Source organism: Panthera pardus, unplaced genomic scaffold (assembly GCF_024362965.1).
Source record: "Panthera pardus isolate Hobbes unplaced genomic scaffold, ASM2436296v1 HiC_scaffold_6, whole genome shotgun sequence".
Classification (NCBI taxonomy): domain Eukaryota; kingdom Metazoa; phylum Chordata; class Mammalia; order Carnivora; family Felidae; genus Panthera; species Panthera pardus.
In genome coordinates, this window is record NW_026526991.1 from 14,000,709 (window position 1) to 14,023,215 (window position 22,507).

General features: G+C 48.1%; 1 protein-coding gene across 3 annotated transcripts in view; it reads left to right on the plus strand.

Moving 5' to 3' along the window:
• Positions 1–22,507, plus strand: part of LARGE1 (LARGE xylosyl- and glucuronyltransferase 1) — a 540,881-nt gene that overhangs the window by 482,616 nt on the left and 35,758 nt on the right. For 2 of the 3 annotated variants that reach the window (XM_019446720.2, XM_053895955.1), the window contains 2 exons: positions 1,248–1,403; positions 16,074–16,237. In XM_019446720.2, coding sequence (XP_019302265.2) covers positions 1,248–1,403; positions 16,074–16,237 — 320 coding nt within the window. The remainder of the gene's footprint in view (positions 1–1,247; positions 1,404–16,073; positions 16,238–22,507) is intronic. The other variant, XM_019446719.2, reaches the window with a different exon arrangement.

Here is a 22,507-nt window from a genome sequence, read left to right on the forward strand (position 1 = left end):
ATTCTGAGTCCTGTTTGTGGATGCCTCTCCCGCCCACCGCCAGCCAACCAAGGGCGAGCACTGTCAGCAGGGGGCGCTGCCCCTCTCCCAACCTTGGCACTTACTAGCCAGCCTTTATTGAGCACTCACACTTGGCCAGACACTCCTTACATGCTTTACATGTATTAACGAGTTGAAGGCAGCTCTGAGACGGAGCATCCCTCAGTCCGGCTGGAGGCAGGAACCATACCAAATATTTAAACAGAGAATTTAATTTTTAAAAAATGGCAACTACACATAAAGTGTTGATTTGGTAAACTCAGTAAAAATAGAAACTCGCAGGAAACCATTACCACCCCCAGGGCTGAAGGAACAGAGGGAGAGGTGGGGGGATTCTTACAGCGTGGGGCTGGAACCCAGACCTGGGCTGGGGAAAGCAGGCAGCTCCAGGGCAGACGAGGAATCTTGTTCTCAGTGTTGGGAAAACTGCAGAATGATTCTAGCTGCTGCTAAAGGGAGGATGTGCCACTGCCACCTTGAAGAAAGGAGGGGGGTGGGGCGCCCTGGTGGTTCAGTCGGTTGAGCGTTGGAGTTCGGCTCAGGTCATGATCTCACGGTTTGTGGGTTTGAGTCCCGCGTCAGGCTCTGTGCTGACAGCTCCAAGCCTGGAGCCTGCTTCAGATCCTGTGTCCCCCTCTCTCTGCTACTCCCCGGCTCATGCTTTGTCTCCCTCTCAAAAATAAACATTGAAGACAAAATAAAAATAAAAATAAAAATAAAGGAGGTAGGGTGATGCTTGCAGAAACAGGAAGCAACAGGAGGGCCACATTCCTTTTTCCTTCTCCCAGATTGTCAGTCAGTCTCCCTGTCACGGCCCCTGCTGGCAGCATCTAATGGGAGGCGGCTGGCAAGGCAGAAATAGGGTTTGCAAAGTCCCTGCCTCAGCATCACAAAGCAAGCTTGGAGCTGAGAGACAGAAGCTAAAATGCTGGCACGGGCGGCAGCTATTGCTCTCCCCATTTCACAGATATGGAAATTGAGGCACAGAGAGAGTAAGTCACTTGTCCAAGATGAAGGAGCTACCTAGACCAAAGCCAGGATTTGAAACCAGGCAGTCTGGCCTTCGCGCCCTTCCTCTTCAGCACTGTACCATAGATGGTGAGTGAGTGAGTGAGTGAGTGGACAAGCCACCAACACTGCTTAGCCCGGCGCCCAGCCGAGTCTTTGCACAGTCCTCCCGGCCTGACGGCCCCTCATCGCCCGGGCAGGTCATTCACTGGAACTCCCCGAAGAAGCTGCGGGTGAAGAACAAGCACGTGGAGTTTTTCCGCAACCTCTACCTGACCTTCCTGGAGTACGACGGGAACCTCCTGAGACGAGAGCTGTTCGGCTGCCCCAGTGAAGCCGATGTCAACAGCGAAAACGTAAGTGGCTCGGGGGGCCTGGGGGTGCGGGGCAGGGCCCCTGAGGTACACAAGCCACCACCCTTGCCCCAGGCTGTGGGGGAGGCAGGTGAGTCAGCACATCCCTGACGTGCTCCCCGCTGCTGTGGGTGTAGAAGGGCCGTGCCTGGCCCGGACGGGGTGAGGTCGGGAGTGAGTGTCCAAGCAGAGGAATCAGGACGAGCCAAGCGCCAGTGAAACAACAGATGCCGTGTCTCTCCATAGCCAGGAAACTCTGACATCCTTGTGGACCTGGCAGCCACAGGGGAGACCCAGGCTTCAGTGGTCAGTGCCCGGGGGGCATCAAAGATTTGCACAAGTAGCTGGCTCCTTTAGGGTTAGCAGAGGTGAAGAGAGTGTTAGGTACGTGGCATGGCTAACACCTCTACTTTCCTGTCTCTTCACTGTTTATAATCGTTTATATGTTCTGTCTCCTTTGATGTTTGTAGAAACATCTCCCCGCCCCCCATCAGAGTTGAGAAGTTGCGGCACAGAGAGGTTAAGCAGGTTGTGCACAGCAAGCAAGGGGCGAAGTTGACAGTGACTTGAAGTTCTGGGGAGCAGGAAGGGGGGGAAGCAGCAAGCTGTCATGGAAAAAGCAGGGCATGTAGGGTCAGGCCGACCTGGGTTTGGCTTAACCCCTTCCAGTTACCAAGCATGTGACCTCTGGCAAGTTACTCGACCTCTCTGTGCTTCCGTTTCCTCAACCGCCAAATGGGGACGAAAACCTTAGAGGCGTGTTTGAGACTAAGCACAAAATTGCATTTGAAGCACCTGGTTCAGCGTCTGCCATGTTAGATGCTCAATAAATATTTCCTCCCTTGCCTTGACCCTTAGTATTAGACACAGAAGTAACTTGTTCATTTAGTCAGTCGACAAACATTTACTGAGGGCCTTCTTATGCTGAGCACTGAGTATTCATAGGTAAAAAAAGGACGATGGTCCTTGCTCTCACTGTGCTAATATTCTCATGGGGGAAACATAGTTGATAACTACAAGAACATTCAGGAAAAATGATCAGCCAGTGGGAAATACTACATAGTACTAAGCATATTAATGAGGAGCTGGCTACTCCGCTGGTTTGCAGGGTCTGGAGGGCTTCTTTGAGGAGGTGATGGTCCATCTGAGACCTGAGTGACAAGAAAGAGCCAGTCATGGAAGAGCAAGGGATCAAAGCCACAATGAGACCCCTCCTCACACCTGTTAGAATGTCTATTCCCAAAGAGCAAAAGGTAACAAGAATTGTTGGGGATGAGGAGGAACCAGGACGGTTGGTTGAACGTACAATGCTGTGGCTGCCGTGGGAATCGGTATGGCAGTTCCTCAAGAAATTACAAATAGAACTGTCCCATGACCCAGTAATCCCACTCTGGGATGTGTCCAAAAGAATTGAAATCAGGATCAGGATCTCCAGGCAGTGTCTGCATTGCCATGGTCACTGTGGTATTACTCTTGACAGCCGGAGGTGGAAATGACCTACCTGCCCGTCGACAGACGAGTGGATAGAATGTAGTGTATATATACGATAGAGTATCGTCCAGCCTTCAAAAATAAGAGGAAATCTTAGCATTTGTGACAACGTAGGTGAGCCAGGCAGATATTATGCCAGGTGAAGGAAGTCAGTCCCAGAAGGATAAATACTGCATGATGCCTCATGTATGTAGATGCATCTAAAATAGTAAAAGCTGGAGATGTAGACCACAGAATGTTGGTTACCAGGGGGCAGGGGGAGGGGCCGTGGGGAGCCGTTGTTCAGTGGGTGTAAAGTTAGTTGCACAGCATGAATGAGTCCCAGAGACTTGCTGTACAATGTAGTGCTTACAGTTAACAGAGTATTGGGCACTCAAACGTTTTAAGAGGTAGACCTCATGTTAAGTGTTCTTAACACACACATACACATACACACACACTCAAAATCTAAGAAGGTTTTGGGGGTGATAGATTTGTTTTATTACCTTGATTGTAGTGAAAATACATGAATGAATGTAGCGTATGTCCAAAGTCACCAAATTGTTACCATTATGTATAATTTTCTGTCTGTCAATTATACTTCAGTAAAGCTAGGGGAGCAGGGGTGGAAGGGCAAAGGAAGTACACTCCAGGTGGGGGAAATAGCCAGTGCAAAAGCCCTGGGGTAAGGCCAGGCCCACAAGAGGACCTGAAGGATGGCCAGGGTGGCCAGGGGCTGGAGGGGGAGGAGGAGAACACGAGAAGCTGAGGAGCAAGAAGGCAGGAGACAGATTGGAAGGATGTTGTAGGCAGGCTAAAGAGTCAGGATTTTGTTTTGTTACTATTATTGTTATTGTTTATATTCTTATCTTGGATGTCATGAGAATTCTTTTAGGCTCCCAGTGGCAGGAGAGGGTGTGTGTGGAAGGTCTGGAGGATGTGCTCGGCTGGACCTTTATCAGGACAACTGGTCCCAAGGCCCCCCTGCCCTCTAGTATTTGACCCCTGAGTCACAGTGGACTCCCCTCAAGCTCTGGCCCTCCTCTGCATCACCCCATGCCTTTGTCAGTGTCTGCCCTTCCCTACCACTGGCAGTAGAGGAAAGAAGACCATTAAGCACTTGAACTCTGGCTTGGATTCTGGGAAGCACTTAGAGGTTTCGACAGACACCGTGTTCTTCTGGTTTTTCCTTCCACTCTCTAATCAGTATTTGCCATCATTGTCAATATCTAAGTGCCCATTCGGCACTTTTGTCCCCAAATACTAAATGGAAACTGTTCTCTTGCCTTTGTTTCTTCCTACATAGAAGAGGCTCAAATAAAAAGCCTTGCAGGATGAAGCCATCGGTTAGCTGTCCCTATCAGTGAGTTCCCCACGTGTGCTCTTCTGTGTTTTAGGAGGTGAGACTCCCTTTATAAATGACCCACCTGGTTCTCCTACCACCAGCTTCCCCCGGTGGGTCATCAGGGTAGGGAAGTCGTCAGTGGTCCTTCTCAGAATCTGTAACCGCATTTATTTGCTCGACAAGCAGGTGTGAATGCCAGCCGTCTGCCAGACCATGCAGGACACCGGGGTTGAACTCAGAGGCTGGCCCAGTCCCTGTACATTAAGTCACTTGCTGTGCACAAGTGTTAGCCCTGCCAAGGGGGTGGTCTCTCCGAGTAGAGGGAGGGCCTCGAAGGAGAGAACAGCCCTCTCGATTGCTTGCTGCAGCTGTTGTCCCAAACACTCTGCCCTTGACTGTGCACTAGCCACACCCACCTCCTTCTGTTCCTTCTTCTCCAATCTCCTTCCCAAGGCAGGGCCTTTGTGCTTGCTTCGCTTCTGCCTGGAACACCCTTCCTCCAGGTGCCCAAGTGTCTCAGATGTGGCGTCCTCAGAAACTCCCCTTGACCTGCCCCTAACCTTAAGTAATGCTTCAAGTCACTGTCTGTGATGTGCTCCATTTTCCTTTCATCCAAGCACATGCTACTGTCCACAATTAGTTGGTTCATACAGTTGTTTCTTTTTTCTTCTTCTTCTTTTTTCCCTAATAGAAGACCAGAATATAAGACCTCTAGAGACTTTGTCTTGTTCCCCTCTAGGGACTCCTTCCTCTAGCAGAGAAGCAAGGACCTCATAAGCACTTAACAAATATTTATGGAATACTTGAACAAATAAGAGAGACGAAGGAAGTCCCAGGTAAAGGACAGAGCGGATAAAAAAGCAGGGCACTCACAGAGAACGTGCTGGCAGCTGGTGTCCTGGAGCACAGACATGTTGACAGTGACGAAGAATGAAACTGATCGGAGGGACCTTGGCTGCGCTTAGGAGTTTTGACTGACCTGTCAGTAGTGAAGACCCACTAAAGGGCTTTAATCAAGGTCACATTTATGTTTGAGAGAAATCGCTCCACATAGAGAATACAATAAGAGGGACAGGTTGGAGGCTGGGAGGCCAGTTAGACCATTGCCACATCCCAGGCAAAAGTGGAGGTGGGGCTCTGACCTAGGGCAGCAGCAGCAGGGACAGAGGGAACAGCTCAGAACAGGGGAGCAGTAAAACTAGCACTCTAAGTCAAGAGGACAGGTTCCTGTGCCCTGCAGCTGCCAGGTTCCTCTGGCTGAGCCCGCCCCCAGTGGCAGGGGCGGGGGCAAGGAGAGAGGCTGTAACATTGTGTCCCTGGAAAGGCGTCCCTGTAGGGAGTTCCAGCCCTGGCCCTCTAGCATGTCAAGTGTCACCGGCAAACACAGCCAGAAGGAAAGGGTAAGATCTTGGATGTGGGCCGAAGCCAGATACTCCCAGCTCTGTGGGAAGAGGTCATTAGTAGAGCTTTGACAAGTGCATTCTTGAAGAAATGAAGTCGGGAACCTCTTCATGGGACTGCAGGTCCCAGAGGGGAGAGGGCTCCAAAGGGAGTATCTGCTGGGCAGATAGTTGTTCAGACAGTCACCGGCCACAGGACTAGTGATCCAGGGGGAGTGTTGCAAATCGCAGCCTGTTCTAGTGAGGGATGCAGACACGCAGGGGTCGTTCTTCGGTGTGAGAAGTGACAGAGCAAGGTTGTGCTTCGATAGTACACGAGAAGGCCATTCCATACACTACAGGAGAGCAGGTGCATCAGGGAAACCTTCCCGGAGGAGGTAAGAGTTGAAGGCCAAAAAAGGAGGAATGAGGGGGTACAGAGAGTAGACTTGGTGGGAAGGAGGGAACAGCACAGGCAGTAGAGACCAGAGGTGAACACAACAGGGCACATGCAAAGGAAGGCAATGTGAGAACATAAAAAGCCACACGAATTCACTATTATTTCTTCACTGGGGCGGTGATGAGAAGACAGTGGGCTCCCTCATCACAGATCACTCGTTCAACGGACATATGACTCAGAGAATTCATGCGAGGCCTCCGAGCCTCAGTTCACCATCAGACAAGTGGGGACAGTGATGCCTTTGTCACAGTGTTTTATGCATAATTTATGTTAAATCACCAAAAACGGGACTCAGCACCAGGAACACAGCATTCACTGAGGTGCATTTTTTCACCAATTGCGATTCCAAATCCCTCTGAGTCCAAATCTGTTGTTCCACAAATGGTTTTCAGATTTTATGAACATTTTTCCCGGGCAGGCCTGGCAGAGAGAGGAACACAGCGTTGCTTAGAGCCCTTGCTGTAAAACATAGCAGGGGACTATCACCTTTGCTCTGGGCCAAACAATCCCAAATGGATTTCCCACCAGGTAGGAGATTCCGGGTGAGAAGGAGAGCCCATTTGGCTGACTTTGCTGCCAAAGAGTAAATGCATTCAGAACCCAATGTGATGGAAGGAGCAGACTCCCATTTTAGACTGTGTTTGAGGTTCTTGCTTGAGGACAAGATGGTTTGCTTTGAAGAGCAGGTTCCATCTGTGGTTTAGATGAACAGCCGATGGGACACACAGTTTCTCCTGTCCCATAACATCTCTCCCTGGAACCAATAATTTATGTAATGCAGTAAGCATTCAGTGGTCATTGGTTGTTATCTGAAGTTCCAGTGGAGTCCAGAATTCTTTACCTTAGCATTTCCCTCCCTTTTCCTCAGCAACCCTGTCCCTCAAGTGTATCCAGGAAACCCTGGGGCTCCTCAGAGCACAGTTGGATGATCACAGATACTCCCCACCCCTAATCCACACAAAAATCCTTCTACAGCAACTCTAACAGGCTTGCATCTGGCCTCTGTTGGAATCCTCCCAAAGACAGGGAGCTCATCACCTACAACAGCTTACTCCACTGTTGGAAAGCTCCAGATGCTAACCTGTTCTTCCTTATGTTGAGTGTAGCCTTCCCTTCTGAGTCCTGTCCTCTAGAGCAATGAAAAATAAGGATACACCCCTGTTGTCCCTGACAGCCTACCAGATAGGGTGGCGTGTTTCCATACATTGGTGATTCAGAAACAGGCAACTCTCCCTAAGCATTGCATTTGTAAAGTGATGTTTTATCATCAAGAGTGCCTTGTTCTACCTAAGGGAATTTTCCAGATAAAGGAAGCTCACCTTTTCAAATGCAGAACCATTAGAATACAGGTGTGTTCATCAGTTTGGATGGGAATCTTCGTAAAGTACATGTGCTTCCTTTAATAACTAAAGGATACTAACCTCAGTTTACAATTTTCAGTGACTAAGGCGGCACTGACTAGACTGAGGAGGCAGGAATTGGCCAGAGGAAGGAGGATGCTGTTTATCCTGGCAGGAAATGGCCTCAGACTCTCCTGCTTATTCTGCAAATTCTTTTCTGACAGCTGTCACTTTGAGTTCATCAGCTTCAGAACAACCTTTTCTGGGCTCACCTCCCCATTCATCCTTCCCCTGCAGCTGAAGGAAAAAAAGTAAAAACAATTATATGTAAGTCAGAAAGACCCTAGTAAAAGAATCACACATTATTGAGAAGTTAAATTATGAAACATAGCTGGGGCGCCTGGGTGGCTCAGTCGGTTAAGCGTCCGACTTCAGCTCAGGTCACGATCTCGCGGTCCGTGAGTTCGAGCCCCGAGTCGGGCTCTGGGCTGATGGCTCAGAGCCTGGAGCCTGCTTCCGATTCTGTGTCTCCCTCTCTCTCTGCCCCTCCCCCGTTCATGCTCTGTCTCTCTCTGTCTCAAAAATAAACGTTAAAAAAAATTTTTTTTAAAAATTATGAAACAGCAAACATCCACAATGTGCCAAAAAAAGAAAAAACAACAAAAAACTGGACACTGATGAGTTTTCACCTTTATGTGGAATTGTAAGTCAATGGACATTGCAGACTTGGAGCTTCCTTAGCACATGTCCACAGCAGACATCACTAATCAATGACCCCTCTCTTTGTACTTGGGCTCAGCCCCATCCCCAGCATCCTCGCCAGGACAGCGCTTCAGGAAACCAGCACTGGTCTCCAAGTGATGACATAAGAGATGCTGGAGCCTGTTGAGTCTCCCTGTGCCAGGCATTAGTCACTCTAGTGTCTCCTAAATGGGGACAGCTCTCTGTGTGGCTTCAAGACTTTTATCTGCTTTTTCTGGCAGCCTCTGCCAATTGGGGGTTTCCTGCAGAAAGGGAAATGCAGCTTTAATCTTCACTGCAGTCGAGGGAGGTAGGCTTTATGAGTCACATTTCACAGATAAGGAAAGCAAAGCTCAGAAGGGATGAGTTACTTGCTCAAAGTCAAACAGCTCCTAAGTGGTGGGGCCATGATTGGAAACCAGGTCTGTCTTACTCAGGAGTGATGAACTAGGGCCGTGATTCCCATGTGGATGGAGCTCTGTATAGAAAATGAACATAATGAGAACTGCAGGTTATTCGGTGACTGTCCTCATGGTTTTTACTTATCACCACTTCTTACTCTTAGGTGAACCCTACAAGGTAGTTACTGTCTCCATTTCTGGAGAAGGAGGTAGCGGGTCCGAGGAATCAAATCATGCAACAGGTTGATGGCAGCGCTGGAACCTGTATGCAGCTTGACCCACAGCCGAGTGGCCCTTCTACAAGTATTTAAAACACTCCCCGATCTACAAGTGTAGTGCCTGCCCTCTACCCCAGCATCCCTGTCTCCCAGGGCTCCTGCCTTTATTTTTCCCCACAGCACTTCTCACCACTAGATATATTATAATCTTGACTTTTTTATTTTGTTGATTATGTCTCTCCCCGCTAGACAGGAAGCTCTGTGACTGCAAGGATTTTTGTCTGTTTCATTCATCAGTGTATCTTCATGCCCATAAACGACCGCCTGGCACCTGGTATGTTCAGTAAATTTTGGCAAACACATAAGCTATTATAAGTCCTTCTCTGGAAGCACCTGTGGTGTACTGGAAGGACCCCCGTGCTCGAAATCAGAACAACTGGCCTGAAGACTAGATATGGGGCTTTAGGTATAACTCTCACCTCCCACGGCCTCAGTGGTCTCACCTGTAGAATGGTCCATAATAAATAAGCCCAGCTCAGGCTGTTGTGCGGGTTGATGGGTTTAAGGGGTGTGGAGTGCTGCACATCCACAGGAGGCCAGGTTCGGCGCGCTGGCCAGAAAGCTTGTCCTGACACCTTCCCTTCCAGCTGCTCTGAGAGCGCCCCCTCGCCTCTGAAAGGACGGTTTCCAGACTCAACGCCCTCATCCTACGAGGGTGGCAGGCTGCCTGTGTGGGCCACGTTCCCTCATACCAAGCCCACCAAAAAGAAAAGACCACAGCATCACCGTGGCTCAATTAGAAGTTAAAAATAAGACATATATAAGTGGATTCTATAAACACTTTACAGCATCCGTCTGCGCAGCAGGGCCGGGGAACAGATGGCTCTGGAAACAGCTGTATCCCAGAGAAACCCCAGAGGAAAAACCAGAATGCATTATTGCCCTCACGTGCGAGCCACAGGTCACCAGCTCTTTGCTCACACGGTGGGCAGAAGAGCCCTTGGGTGGATGGCACCAGGGCCCTAAGACAGGCTGCCCAAGGCCAGCCTCTGGTGGCCTTCCACGGGCATATTCCGTTCTGGAGGAGCCCAGAAGGATCACAGTGTTTGCCTGGGAGGCGGGGGCAGGGAGAAGAGGAGGAGCCAGGGGGTCCTGGTGCTCAGGGGATGTCTCTGGGTGCTAGGCACGCCATGGTGGCCTATCTGCTTTGTTCCCATCCGGCTCCAACTTGCACGCATCCCCCCTTCCCGCCCCAAGGCTCTGGCTGGAATCTGTCCCAATGTGCTAGGTGCTCTCCCTTCATGTGCTTTTTTTTTTTTTTTCCATGTGTATTTCTTTTTGACAGAAAGAGAGACAGAATGTAAGCAGGGGAGGGGCAGAGAGAGAGGGAGACACAGGAGACTAAGAATCCAAAGAGGCTCCAGGCTCTGAGCCGTCAGCACAGAGCCCGATGCGGGGCTCGAACCCACAAGCCATGAGATCATGACCAGAGCCGAAGTCGGCTGCTTAACCGAGTAAGCTGCTCAGGTGCCCCTCCCCTCATGTACTTTTGCAGCAACTCCCTGCCTTCTTCTCCTGGACTTTTTCTCCACTGGCCGGCTCCTGGTGCCGTACCTAATAGGGCAGCTCTGGAGCAGGGTTGCCACATGTAAAATCTTAGGAATACTAAATATGAGATTTCAGGCCATTTACTTAAACTCTTTGTGCCTCAGTTTTCCCTTCTGTTAAATGGGCATCGTAACGAGTGCTGCCTGATAGGCTCAGTGAGAACTAAATATAAGAGAGCTGAGGAACTTTGGGCAGCGTGGCACACAGCACATGCCCACACCACCCCCCCCACACACACACACACACACTAGGCTTTGTTGGTATTTTGGATACACAGCATTGTAATTGCTAACTTGCTCATTTATTTCCCCACCCAGACCCTATGAACAGTTTAGATGTAGAAATGGGTTCATTCCCCATTCCTAGCACACAGCTTGGCGCATAATAAGCGCCTATTCATTGTGTGTGTCACATACGAATTAATACTGATAACCTGGGAGGGAGGAGACCAGGCCTTTTCCTCATTATTTCCTCAGAGCCTGAGTTCTGGGAAGACTCCCTGAATAGACCTAAACCCATGCCTTTCCCATCCCACAAAAACAGGAAAGTGGCGCATGGGTTTTTTTCCTTAGTAGATGTTTTGAGTTCCTGGAACTTCGTTGATTAATACACACTGCAGGCAGCCAGTGTGAGCTAGTAATCTTTCTCTACCTGTCTGTGTGGTTTAATAAAGCCTAATTGCTTCACGGAAAACCACAGGGAAGAGCCTTGAGGTAGGTTTCAGGAGACGTGCGTTAGAGTCCAACTTCTCGGAGCAAATCTCTGGGGCCCTGGTTTCCTCATCAGTCACCTGAGGGCAATAGGGCAGCCCCACCTGTCTCATTCCGAGATTGAGAGGAACACATAAGGCCATGGGTGTCGAGGCCATAGAATACCGAAAGTAAGTTGAAAGTATAAAGCAACACTCTGGAGTGTTATTTTACCCACCAGGTATTTCCACCTGTGCTGCCAAGGCATCCGAAAGAGAAGTGTCCTAAGAAGGAATAGACTTCTTACTTGGTCTGTTGGATTCTGTCTTCATCACTCAGTGGCTAGAAGAGGCAAGTAGTCATGTTAGTTAAAGTAACACAAGCAATTGTAAAATGGGTTCAGCATGCTAGCTGTTTATTACTCACGAAGGTCCAAATGGATGTTTTTGATTGGCCGGTGTGTTTTTTCCAGGTTTAGGGACCCAGACTCCTTCCATCTTGTGGCTCTTCCCTCCGTGGAGCCTTGAACTCTACTGGATGCCCTTGCTCTCTCTGACAGAGGTGCATAAGTTAGCCTCGAAAGTGGTGCCCAGAGTAGCCAGAACCTGCCCACATTCCACTGACCAGACTTTGCCATGCAGTTAGCTTACCTGCAGGAAGGTTGGGAACACAGCCTGGTTGTGCACCCAGGAAGAGAAGAGAACATGAATATTGATGAATGCAGAAGGTCTCTGCCACTGTGGGGAATACATGTGTTCAGTCTCCTATAGTCACAGAACTATCTAGCATTAGAACTAGAAAGAGTCCCAGAGATTGATTAACAAGGTATTGTAGTGACTTGATTACTTACAAGGACTCAAAGGAAGTACACCTGGAGGTAATATCTCAGCTCCGTCCACTCACTGTGTGACCTTGAACAAGTGGCTATACCCTTCAGATGATGAATGCTTTCATCTGTAAACAGGCAGATAGCTGTCCCTAACCCATGGAGTCTGTGTGAGCATTAAAAGAGAAAGTGTCTGCAAAGCTCCCAGCACATTTGCTGACCCTAGTGAGCATTTGATCCTTGAGAGCTGTTTTATGAAGCCCAAACTCTTGGTCTTATGAATCGGGGAAATGACTCGGTCAAGGTCACATAGAAAATGGATGTCAGAGAGATTAGGTCTCAGTTTCTGGTTATCCCCATAACCTCTCTCTGTAGTTTTGCCTGACTTTGAACAGAAGGCCATTAGGCCAGAGCCATGGACGCACTTGCAACCCCTCTGAATCCTCAGGAATGACCAGCCGTCATCTCTGACAGCTCAGAGGTCAATCCAGGCCACTGTCTTTAAGGATGGGAAGAAATAAATGCAAAGTGCTTAAAGGGCCATTTTCCCTTGAGTCCAAATCTCCCTGTGCCTCAGCTGGCTGCCCAAAGAAGCAATTTAGCAAATGCATTTTATCTCAGGAGAAATCTGTCTTTTGTTTCTGTGACTTGCTTGTCAGGAGCCCCCTGCTCCTTCCCCCGTGGCCAGAGTACGGAGTGCGGGCGCATTCAGGCCCTGTTAATGAAAGCCCTCCCTCCAGCCCAGCATCTCCCTGGAGAAATTACGCCTACCCTGGGTGAAAAAGAGGTAGTTTTAAGCAGTTTTTAAGCTGTTCCAGTCTTCCCCTTGAGATAACATCAACCATGCAGTCAGCACTAAGAATTCCTAGATTAGAATTTGGAAAGGTACATAATGGAATCATAATAACATTGCTTAGGTTTTGTGTAGCACTTTACAGTTTATAAAGCACTTTTACATGCATTAGTTCCTTTGAGAAAATTGCAGGGAATTTGTTAAATACAGAAAAGTATAAAGAAGCTAATAAAATTCATCTGTGAATCCACCAGTCGAGAGAAAAGCTTTAGTTAACATTGTAATGTGTTCCCTTTTGTCTGTTTTCCGTGTGGCTTTTTGTTTGTCTTTTTGCTGTATTGGGATCGTACTGCATACGCATTTTTGTGGCCTGCTTTTTCATGGAGGATTGTGTCTTCCACCATCTCCCTTGATCCTTGTATCTATCCCCTGGAAGAGGAGTCACCACACTGCGAAGATGTCCCTGGTGTGAGGTCTGCAGACTGGATTCTCAGTCTGGACTGCTCCTTAGCTGTGTAACTGGCAGATAACTGAAACCCTCTGAGCCTCAGTTTCCTCCTTGGTAAAACGGAGGTGTGCTAAAGGATTAAATTAATAAAACAATCCACCTGAAAACATTTAGCACCGCACCTGGCCCAGAGCAGGTGTTTCACTCCTGTTAGCTGAGCAAAGGTACAGACCACCATGTTGATAATGAATAGAACATTAAAGCTCAAGGAAGGCAACAGTATTCCCTAGACCCTACCCCTTAGGCCACAGGTGACCTAGGGATGGATGCCACTGAACCACATTGTTGTTACTATGAAGTTCATAGAGGCTACTTATCCCTCAGGACTATTGGTAGACCCTCCCAACTTGGTCAGACCATGCTTTGAGAGTTCTGGAAGCGTCACTGGTCACTGTTCCCTTTTTTAACCTGAGTGCATGGCTATGAGTACATCTAGTAGAGACTATGTGAACATTCAGGATGCTCTAGATGTTCTAGGTACAGGAAATTCAGAGATGAATGGGCTACAGCCCCTGCCTGGAGGAGCCATTTACCTTGGGATGGTTTTTGCCCCTAACTCAAGGGTATGTGCCTGCATAAGTAAAGAGAAACCCCTATACACCCATGCATTTCTTATGTTCTGCACACTAATTTCCTTTCTCAAAATAACCTTCAAAGTAACCTTCTCTTTTTAAAGCTCATCAAAGACGCTTTTCTCCATGCACACGTGTGTGGCCACCCTTACACATGTCCACACCTATCCTCACATGCGACCCCACACCTGTCTTCACTGAACCGGAAGCCATGCACTCCTGTCAACACATTAAAAAACACCACACAAATCAACCCCCACCCCCACCCCAAACAACCCTGCTTTTGCAAAGAACTTTGCAGATGTATATTCTCTGAAAGGGAATAATTGCTTGTGTTCTTTTGCAGTGTGGGTGGGAGAGGAGGAGGATATGAATTGGTTAAGTTTCCTCTTGGGGGGTGACACTGTGGTTTCTAGGTATATTTGGGTTCCTCAAGGAGGAGGAGGTAGGGACTGTGTTTGACAGAAGTGCTATCCAGGCTCACCCAGCCCCTGCCTCCCCTGCCCTCCCTGTACTGTCTCCTTCAGGTGGTGGTTGAGGATGGAAAGCATCCACCCACGTGTCTCCCTTTCCTAACCGTGATAACAACCTTGGTAATAGACAGCGTTGGCTGTGTCTTTACTTCCCTCCAAACACTGCACTCTGCATATGCAGGATCTCTTGGAGTCCTCCTACAGCCCCCTGGGGTAGTTACTATTATCAACCCCATTTTACAGTTGAGGAAGTGGAAGCTCAGAAGGGTTAAGCAGCTCACCCAAGATTGTAGAGGTGTGAGTGGGATAGAACCAGTAGCCTCGGCCACTGTGCTGCGTCTGCTTCTTGACCCAAGGCTGAGTGAGCATCCTTCCCGGAGAGGCAGCTTGGTGGCAGACCCAGGTTCAACCTCCCTGAGTGACCTCAAGATCTCGAAACTACTTTTCATCTGTCAGATGAGGCTGTACATGCCTCATTGGAGGGCTCCAAGGGATCACATGCTCCCGCCACCTTGCAGAGAGCCCGGTGCATGCTTGTTTGCTGTCCAAAACGTTTTCAGCCATTACAGACCCTTGAACTGCAAATACAGGAGCAAATAAAGGGCTTAAGAAGGATCACCTTCTATGTATAGCATTAGAGGATATGGAAGGAAAATTAGAAGGACAGGCCTTAATGCACAATGATTACAGTGTATGTGCAGCAAACATTTCTCATGTGTGCAGCACATGAATATTAAGCACCTGTCATGCAATGGGCACAGTGCTAAGGGCAATGGTAAAGTGTCACCATGGCGCCACGGAAGTTACCCTTGATTAATTTCGGTTCAAACTAATGAGTGCTTTAGCGGAGTTATGAATCAAGTGCTCTTGGGGCACAGAGAAGTGGACCCAGCTCTACCTGGCAGGGCCAGCTACGGTCTCACAGACAAAGTGTCCTCCATTTCCATCCCCCAAAAAGCTTCTCTCCTGCTTCTGCCCAGTCCATCTACTCTGCCCCCACACGTCCACTGATCTAATTTCTATCCCTGCTGAAGTTCTTTTACTTTTCATTGCAAATCTTCGTCAATGAAGTAGACACAGTCACCCTTGCCTGGGAGGGACATGGTGGGATTGGCATGACATGGTTGTGTGTCAGGCAATTGTGCATCCTCAGACAAATCTGGATATTGTGCGTCTGCATCTGTCAATGTTAGATGCTAAGTCTTTGGTTCCCTATTGGCAGGTCAGCCTGCTCTTACATGCTGGATTTGGAAGGCAAGTAGAGCTAAGAACTTCTACAGGCAGATTAAGAGAGCACGACTTCCTGAGAGTTAGAAAGAAGAAAGAAGAGTGGATGCCAAGACTCTGATTAAACTTGGATAGAATGAAAGAAACAGATTTTTAAATTTTGTTTGGGGGTTGGTTTTGCTTTTCTCTCACAATAGCTGGTATAGAGATTGAAGTCTGTAGCTCTAGGCGGGAGAAAAGCATCAGCTCACACAAAGGCACTGCTGCATTTGGATTTCAGTACATTCTGCCCTGTTATCTGAAATTGTTGTACTAGGTCATCTACCAAAACATTTTTCTGTTTATAAGAAGTTTGTGATTGCTTATATGTTTGTTGATGATAACCACCATCATTCTCAGCTGAGAGAGGCTTGTTTCTCAGATCGTGAGATCTTCATGGCCTTCATTTCTTCATCATGGCCTTTATAAAATTAAATTGCCAAGGAAACTAAAAACAGTGATCCTGTCTTTCTATGTGTGACCCATCAACAACGTCTAATGAGTAACCACCTCAGGCAAGGGCAGGCTCCTGGCTCCTTGGGGCTTCCCTTTCTGGTCCCATACCCCTTTCTTCTATCTTTCAGCTCCAGAAGCAGCTCTCTGAGCTGGATGAGGATGACCTGTGTTATGAGTTCCGGCGAGAACGATTCACTGTCCACCGAACCCACCTGTACTTCTTACACTATGAGTATGAGCCCGCTTCAGACAACACGGATGTCACCCTGGTCGCTCAGCTCTCCATGGACAGGTATGTAGATGGGCCCTGCCTTCCCCACAGGGCCCTCCCTGCAGCTCTATACCCAGTCATACGGAGAAGGGAGAGATGGCTTCACAGGCTTAGGCTCAGGTCACAGCCCTCTCCAGCCCTGAAACCCAAGGGCTCTTGTCTTCCGGTGAGGGTGGTGGTTTTGAGGATAGAGTAAGAAGAACAGTGGTCTACTCAGACTACCTGAAGGAAGAAGGGGTGTGTTATAGGGAAACACATATTCTGGAACCACTATCACTGCTGGAAAACAATTGCTGTTTCTTTTCCTTAGTGGATTGATGCAGCAAACATCCATCAACCCCTTATCAGGAAGTACTGACGTGATTCCACCCTTATGTGGCTTACACTCTAATGCACTGATTCTCAACCTTGGCTGGGGACAAATTGAATCATGTGGGGAGCTCTTAAGTTCACCTTCAAGCTCTATTGCACACCATTTAAGTAAGAATATTTGTGTGGTAGAGACCTTGCATTGTTTTAAGTTTGAGATGTGCAGCCAGGGTTGAGAACGTGGGGATAGTGGCATAAATAGCAAAAAATAGTTGAGTAAAATGATTATAATTGTGATACGTGCTTGGAAGGAAAAGAGATTGATAATAACTATGATAAGAGAGGGACCTTCTTTAGGTGATGTGGTCAGGGGAAATCTTTATAAGGACGGGACATTTCTGCAAGGATCTAAAGGATGAGAAAAGGAGGCAGGTATGTGGGTTGCTGAAAGAAAAACGTTTCCAGGTGGATAAAATAGCGAGTGTAAAGGCCCTGTGGTGAGAAGGGTCTTGCAACATTCAAAAACGTGATAGAAGAGCAGTGGCTGAAGCCTAGCAGGAAAGTGGCATGAGAGTAAGATTATAGAACATTAGAAACTCACAAAATATTCAGATTTTATCCTAAGGGTGGTGAGAACTTAGTGAAGACATTTATACCAAGTTATATGATCCAGGTTAGGTTTTTGAAAATCTCTCTCTCTGGCTGCCAGGAGGTATATGGGTTCAGAGTCCTGAGGTCACGCATTCAAGGCTATACTTTTCTTTGCCTGGGTGTCCTATGTGTCTCCTTCCCACCTCGAGTGATCAGCTTTCTCTTTGATTTACACATGGTTCACAGTGGCTCCCTAGCCCCAGCCTCCTTCATATCATTCCCCCTCACCTCCCACAGTTGGGAAGGGAATTTGATTGGCTCACTCTGTCTTTGAGTCACCTTGGAGATGCCTGTCCAGCCTATGGATGAGACTCCATGGGGTTGTTTTCAGTATGAAAGGAGTTAATGCCTGTTTTCAGGATTAAAAGAGTTAAAACAGTACTTGGCACACTTGTTAGGTGTTCAATAAATGTCAGTTGTTATTAGTTGGGACTGATTGAAGACTGTACAAGCCAATGAAGGGGTAAGCACTCAGACATGAGAAGGTTCACACATAGTCCAAGGAGTGAGTGAGCGGAACCTGGCATCGAGAGACATCTGGAATGAGTCGAGTTCAGTGTGGCTTATGGAAGCAGGCTCCTCACTGTGGGAGTGCCACTGTGTGTTGGCGAATGCTTGCTTATGGAATTAAGTGGCTCCATTGGTTGGGTGTTTCCTGGAGATTAACAGGCTCAGGGCTCCTGTGCAGAAATACACAGAACTTGCTGAGCATAACAGGTGGCAGGTAGAGATGAACTGGGACTCAAGAGGAGAGCACAGAGGTCCTTGTACCAGCTCTGTCCGGACCTACCGTGTGACCTCAAGCAAGATTTTCCCTTCCTATGGCCTCCGTTTCCTAATGTCCAAAACTCGTGTGACCACTCAGCAAATATTGTGTCGGCATCTACTGCTGTGTTGTACCAGGCTTTTGTGAAGCTGGGGATATTTATGAGAAGACGCCATGTTTGCCTTCAAGGAGTGTATAGCGTATTCATGGCTCAGACGGTGTGTGTGTTATCTATTGTTGTAGAACAAACAACCACAGATGGACCAGCTTAAACACACACTTAGTATCTTCCAGTTTGGGGGATCAGGAGTCTGGATACGGGCTGGCAGGATCCCCTATTTGGCTCTCAGGACTGCAATCCAGGTGTTGGCTGGGGCTGTGATCTCATGGGAGTCTGGGTCCACTTCCCAGCTCATTTGGCTTTTGGCAGAACTCATGCTAGGACTGAGGTCCCCATTTCCTTGCTGGCTTTTGGGTTGAGGTCCTTCTGAGCAATAAGAGGCCACCCCTAGGTCTTAGCCTTGTGGTTTTCTTACAGCCTGGCAGCTTACGTCTTCCAAGCCAGCAGGAGACTCTGCAGTCTGTTGTATCACGTAATCCATGGGAACAATATTCCATCCCTTTCCCTGGGTTTGGCTCACACTCAAGGGAGGAGGTTATACAGGTCTATATGTCAGGGGGGCAGGAGTTGGGGGGCCCAGCTTAGAATTCATCTTTAGAATTCTCACTATAGAGAAGATGCTATGAGAGGAGCCCCCATCCCAGCCTGGGGGCAGAGAAAAGAAGAGACAGGGAGTGCGTCCAAAGGGAGGTGTTGCCTACATTGAGCTGGAGGCTGAGTAGGTGGGCAGGAGAAAGCGCACAGGGAAAGAAGGAGGCTTCCCAAGGTGGAGCTAAGCGTATTCATGGGACAAAGAGGACCCCAGGCCCATGGGGAACACGCAGGCTTGAGTGTGGTTAGAGTCTCGGGGATTGGTGAGGAAGAGGAGATCAGATGAACATGGCCAGGTAGGATTACAGAGGGGTTTGGGATGCCAGGGCCGGTGCCCCCTGCCCCTGCTCAACCCTGTCAAGCTCCCTGTGAGGCTCCGTAAGGGCCTGACCAAGACCTGAGCCCCAGAGTCACCCCTAAACTTCTGTGTCCCTTGAGCTCCTAACCCAGCCTTCGGTTGGGGTATGCACGCTCTCCCCTCACCAGGCAGCACTTTAGTGAGTGACCTGGCCATTCCAGTCTCCTCATTTCTTTTTCCTTTTCCTCTATGCCATTTAAAATGAAAATAAAATCTAATCCTTAATATTCATGCTGAATGATGTTTGAGATTGGCCTTCTATATTCTTCAGGCAGCATAAACGCACGTCAGGCCCCTCAGATGGGTTCCCTGAAGCTCAAATACTATAATCTGCCCAGGTGAGTGAGTTTCAGACAATTCCAGGTTCTCAGCTCTCAGACCATCCCTGGTTTTCCTTGGTCCAATTCATGCCTCCTGTTAATACATTCAGTTTATCAACAAAATATGCTGAATCAAGATTAGTAGCTATCTGGTACCTCCAAACTCAGGAGAAAATGAAAGAGGTAAATCTGGCATCCTTTCTAATCTGAATAAAGTGGTCTGACCTTGAATAACTTGGTCTCAGGAATCAGACACTGTGGGGTCTTGGTGGTACTGCCACTTCTTGACTTTGACCCTTGAACAAATCACCTCTTTTTTTTTTTTTTTAATGTTTTATTTATTTTTGAGAGAGACAGAGTGTGAGCGGGAAAGGAGCAGAGACAGAGGGAGACACAGAATCTGAAGCAGGTTCCAGGCTCTGAGCTGTCAGCACAGAGTCCTGTGCGAGGCTCGAACTCACGGACCGCGAGATCGTGACCTGAGCCGAAGTCGGACGCTTAACCGACTGAGCCACCCAGGTGCCCCTGAACAAGTCACCTCTTAAGCCTTGGTTTCCTCATCTGTAATCTGGGAATGCTAATGACAGTAGCTCCCATTTAAGGTTGTTGTAATGATCATGTGAGATAGTACATACCCAGGACTTAGCCCTGGTGTGTGGTCAGAGGCTCCTTATCATTTGATAGCACCGTTGGCCAAAATCTTAGTATTTGTGGTAATGCACAAAAGGACACTCATCTCACAAAGAGCTCTGGGTTCAAATCCCACCAACTCCATTACTCTTCAGCTGGTGATCTTGTGCAAGATCACCACTTGCACTTTGGTTATCTTTCTCCTTCAATAAAAAGAGTTAAAAAAAAATATTTGCCTCATAGGGTCCCAATTAGGATTAAATGAGAGACTGTCTGTGAAAGCCCTTGGCATATATTTGCCTTCAATAAATGCTTACAGATCTCAAAACCCTGACCACAGCATCTGCACATGGTATGTATTTAGGAGAGGTGAAGTGATGTGGGAACAACAAAAAGAAATATCTGGGTTCAAAGCCCATTTGCACCACTTACTAGCTGTATGAACTTGGGCAGTTACTTAGGCTTTTTGAGCCTCATCTTACTTATCTGTGAAGTGGACAATACTGTCAGGGTCACAGATTGGTGTCAGGTGTTCTGAAATAAGAGGCTGTGGAGTGCTCAGTGAGATGTAGGTCTACAACAAATGCTAGTTTCCCTTTCCTTAGGTTGTTTTTTTTTTTTAACCTCTATACTAGCTGTGGAATTCGCGATCTGGAATTTATAGACAACTAGAAAATTGTTTAAGTGATTAACACCCCACAGCCATCCTTCTGTATGCAGTTGCCATCAATAAAAGGATCCAGGCAAAACAGAACTGCTCCTGCTAGTGCTGGCTGGAAGCATCCTCCCAGCTGGGGCTGCAGGACCCCGGCAGGCCCCCCTCTCCCAGCCCTCTGAAAAGAAAACCCTGGCCGCTCTCGCATCTGCCACAAACACTGACCACAGAGACCTTCCCTTCAAAGCACGCACATCCCTCGGCATAGCAGGTGCATGATCCCCTCCCCTAATGCGTTGTGACAAGTGTTGCCATCCTAACAATACCCCAGAGAGCCCAAGGAGTTCCACACCCTAAGGAGAGATGCTTAGCGGGACATAATAAAAAATTATAGAGCAGTACCACAAGCCGATGGAGACGGTAGGAATTCCTCCTTCCGCTTCATCCTACACATCCAATTATGATGCAGCAGGCTGACTGGTGCCTGTTGGATTGATTCTTAATTGAAGAAACATTCCGGGTGTGTTTGTAAACCTTTGAGTCAGAAGTAGGCCCTACGTGAACGCCACAACGAATTAGGGGAGCCGGCACACAGGCTCCCGTGTCCGGCTCCCTCTAGAATTCTGTTCAGAAAGAATGAATGTCGCCTGCCACAGCTATGAAACCGGCAGGTTTGCTCTCTCCCAGCACACGGGAGATGTCCCTCCCGTCCTAGGAGCACACGAGAACGGTCGATAGGAGGGATTCTGGTCACAGCATCCTTGCCACCTGGCCAGGAGAGCTTGCTCTTTCGTGTTCCTTTGACAAAGTTATTGACATACTGAATATAGCTCCAGGGAATCCTGTGGTTGATGGGTCTTCTCTGCCTTCTGTGAGTGGAGGAAGGGATGTTAGCTGAGGTGAAGGGGGCCCTGCTTTAGATCACCCAGGAGCCTATTAGAGAGACAAATTCTTGGCCCCACCCAGACCTAGCCAACAGCAACCTCTAGAGTGGGGCCCAGGAATCTGTGTTGTAATAAACCTCCCAGGTGATCTTGAACATGCTTAAGTTTGAAAAGCATCGTTCAAGAGAGTGGAAGGTAATCCCTTCTCCATGTAACAGCCAGAGTGATCTTCTAATACAGATCTTCCTTAACGTCCAGTGGCTGGGGCTATAGCTCAGTAAACCCATCTAAGCTGAAAAGATCGTAAGTCAAACATGCATTTAATACACCTAACCTACCACACATCCTAGCTTAACCTCGCCAACCTTACATGTGTTCAGAACGCTTACCTTGGCCTGCAGTTGGGCAAAACCATCTCACACACAGCCTATTTTATAATAAAATGTCGGATGTATCATGCAATTTTTGGAATAGTGTGCCAAAAGTGAGAAGCAGAATGGCTGTCTGGGTACAGATTGGTTGTCCGTGTATCAGTTGCTGACCCTTGTGACTATGCAGCTGACTGAGTGTCGTGGCCACGGCTGCCCAGCATCACGAGGGAGCATCACACAGCATGTTGATACCCCGGAGAGGAAATGCAAATTCTAAACCCCAAGGATGGTTTCTACTGAATGCACCATCATAAAGTTTAAAAATTGTGTTTTGTTTTTTAAATAATTGTTCTAAGTTTATTTATTTAGAGGAGGGGCAGAGACAGAGAGAGAATCACAAGCAGACTCCGCGTGGTCAGCACAGAGCCTGATGTCAGGCTCGAACCTACCAACCGCGAGATCATGACCTGAGCTGAAATCAAGAGTCAGACGCTTGACCGACTGAGCCACCCAGGAGCCCCAAGTTGAAAATTTGTCAAGTCAACCCATCATTAGCTGGGATCTGTCTGTACATCAGGTCACCATCTTTAAAAGTCTCTGATGATTTCTCACCACATTCAGAACAGTATTACAGC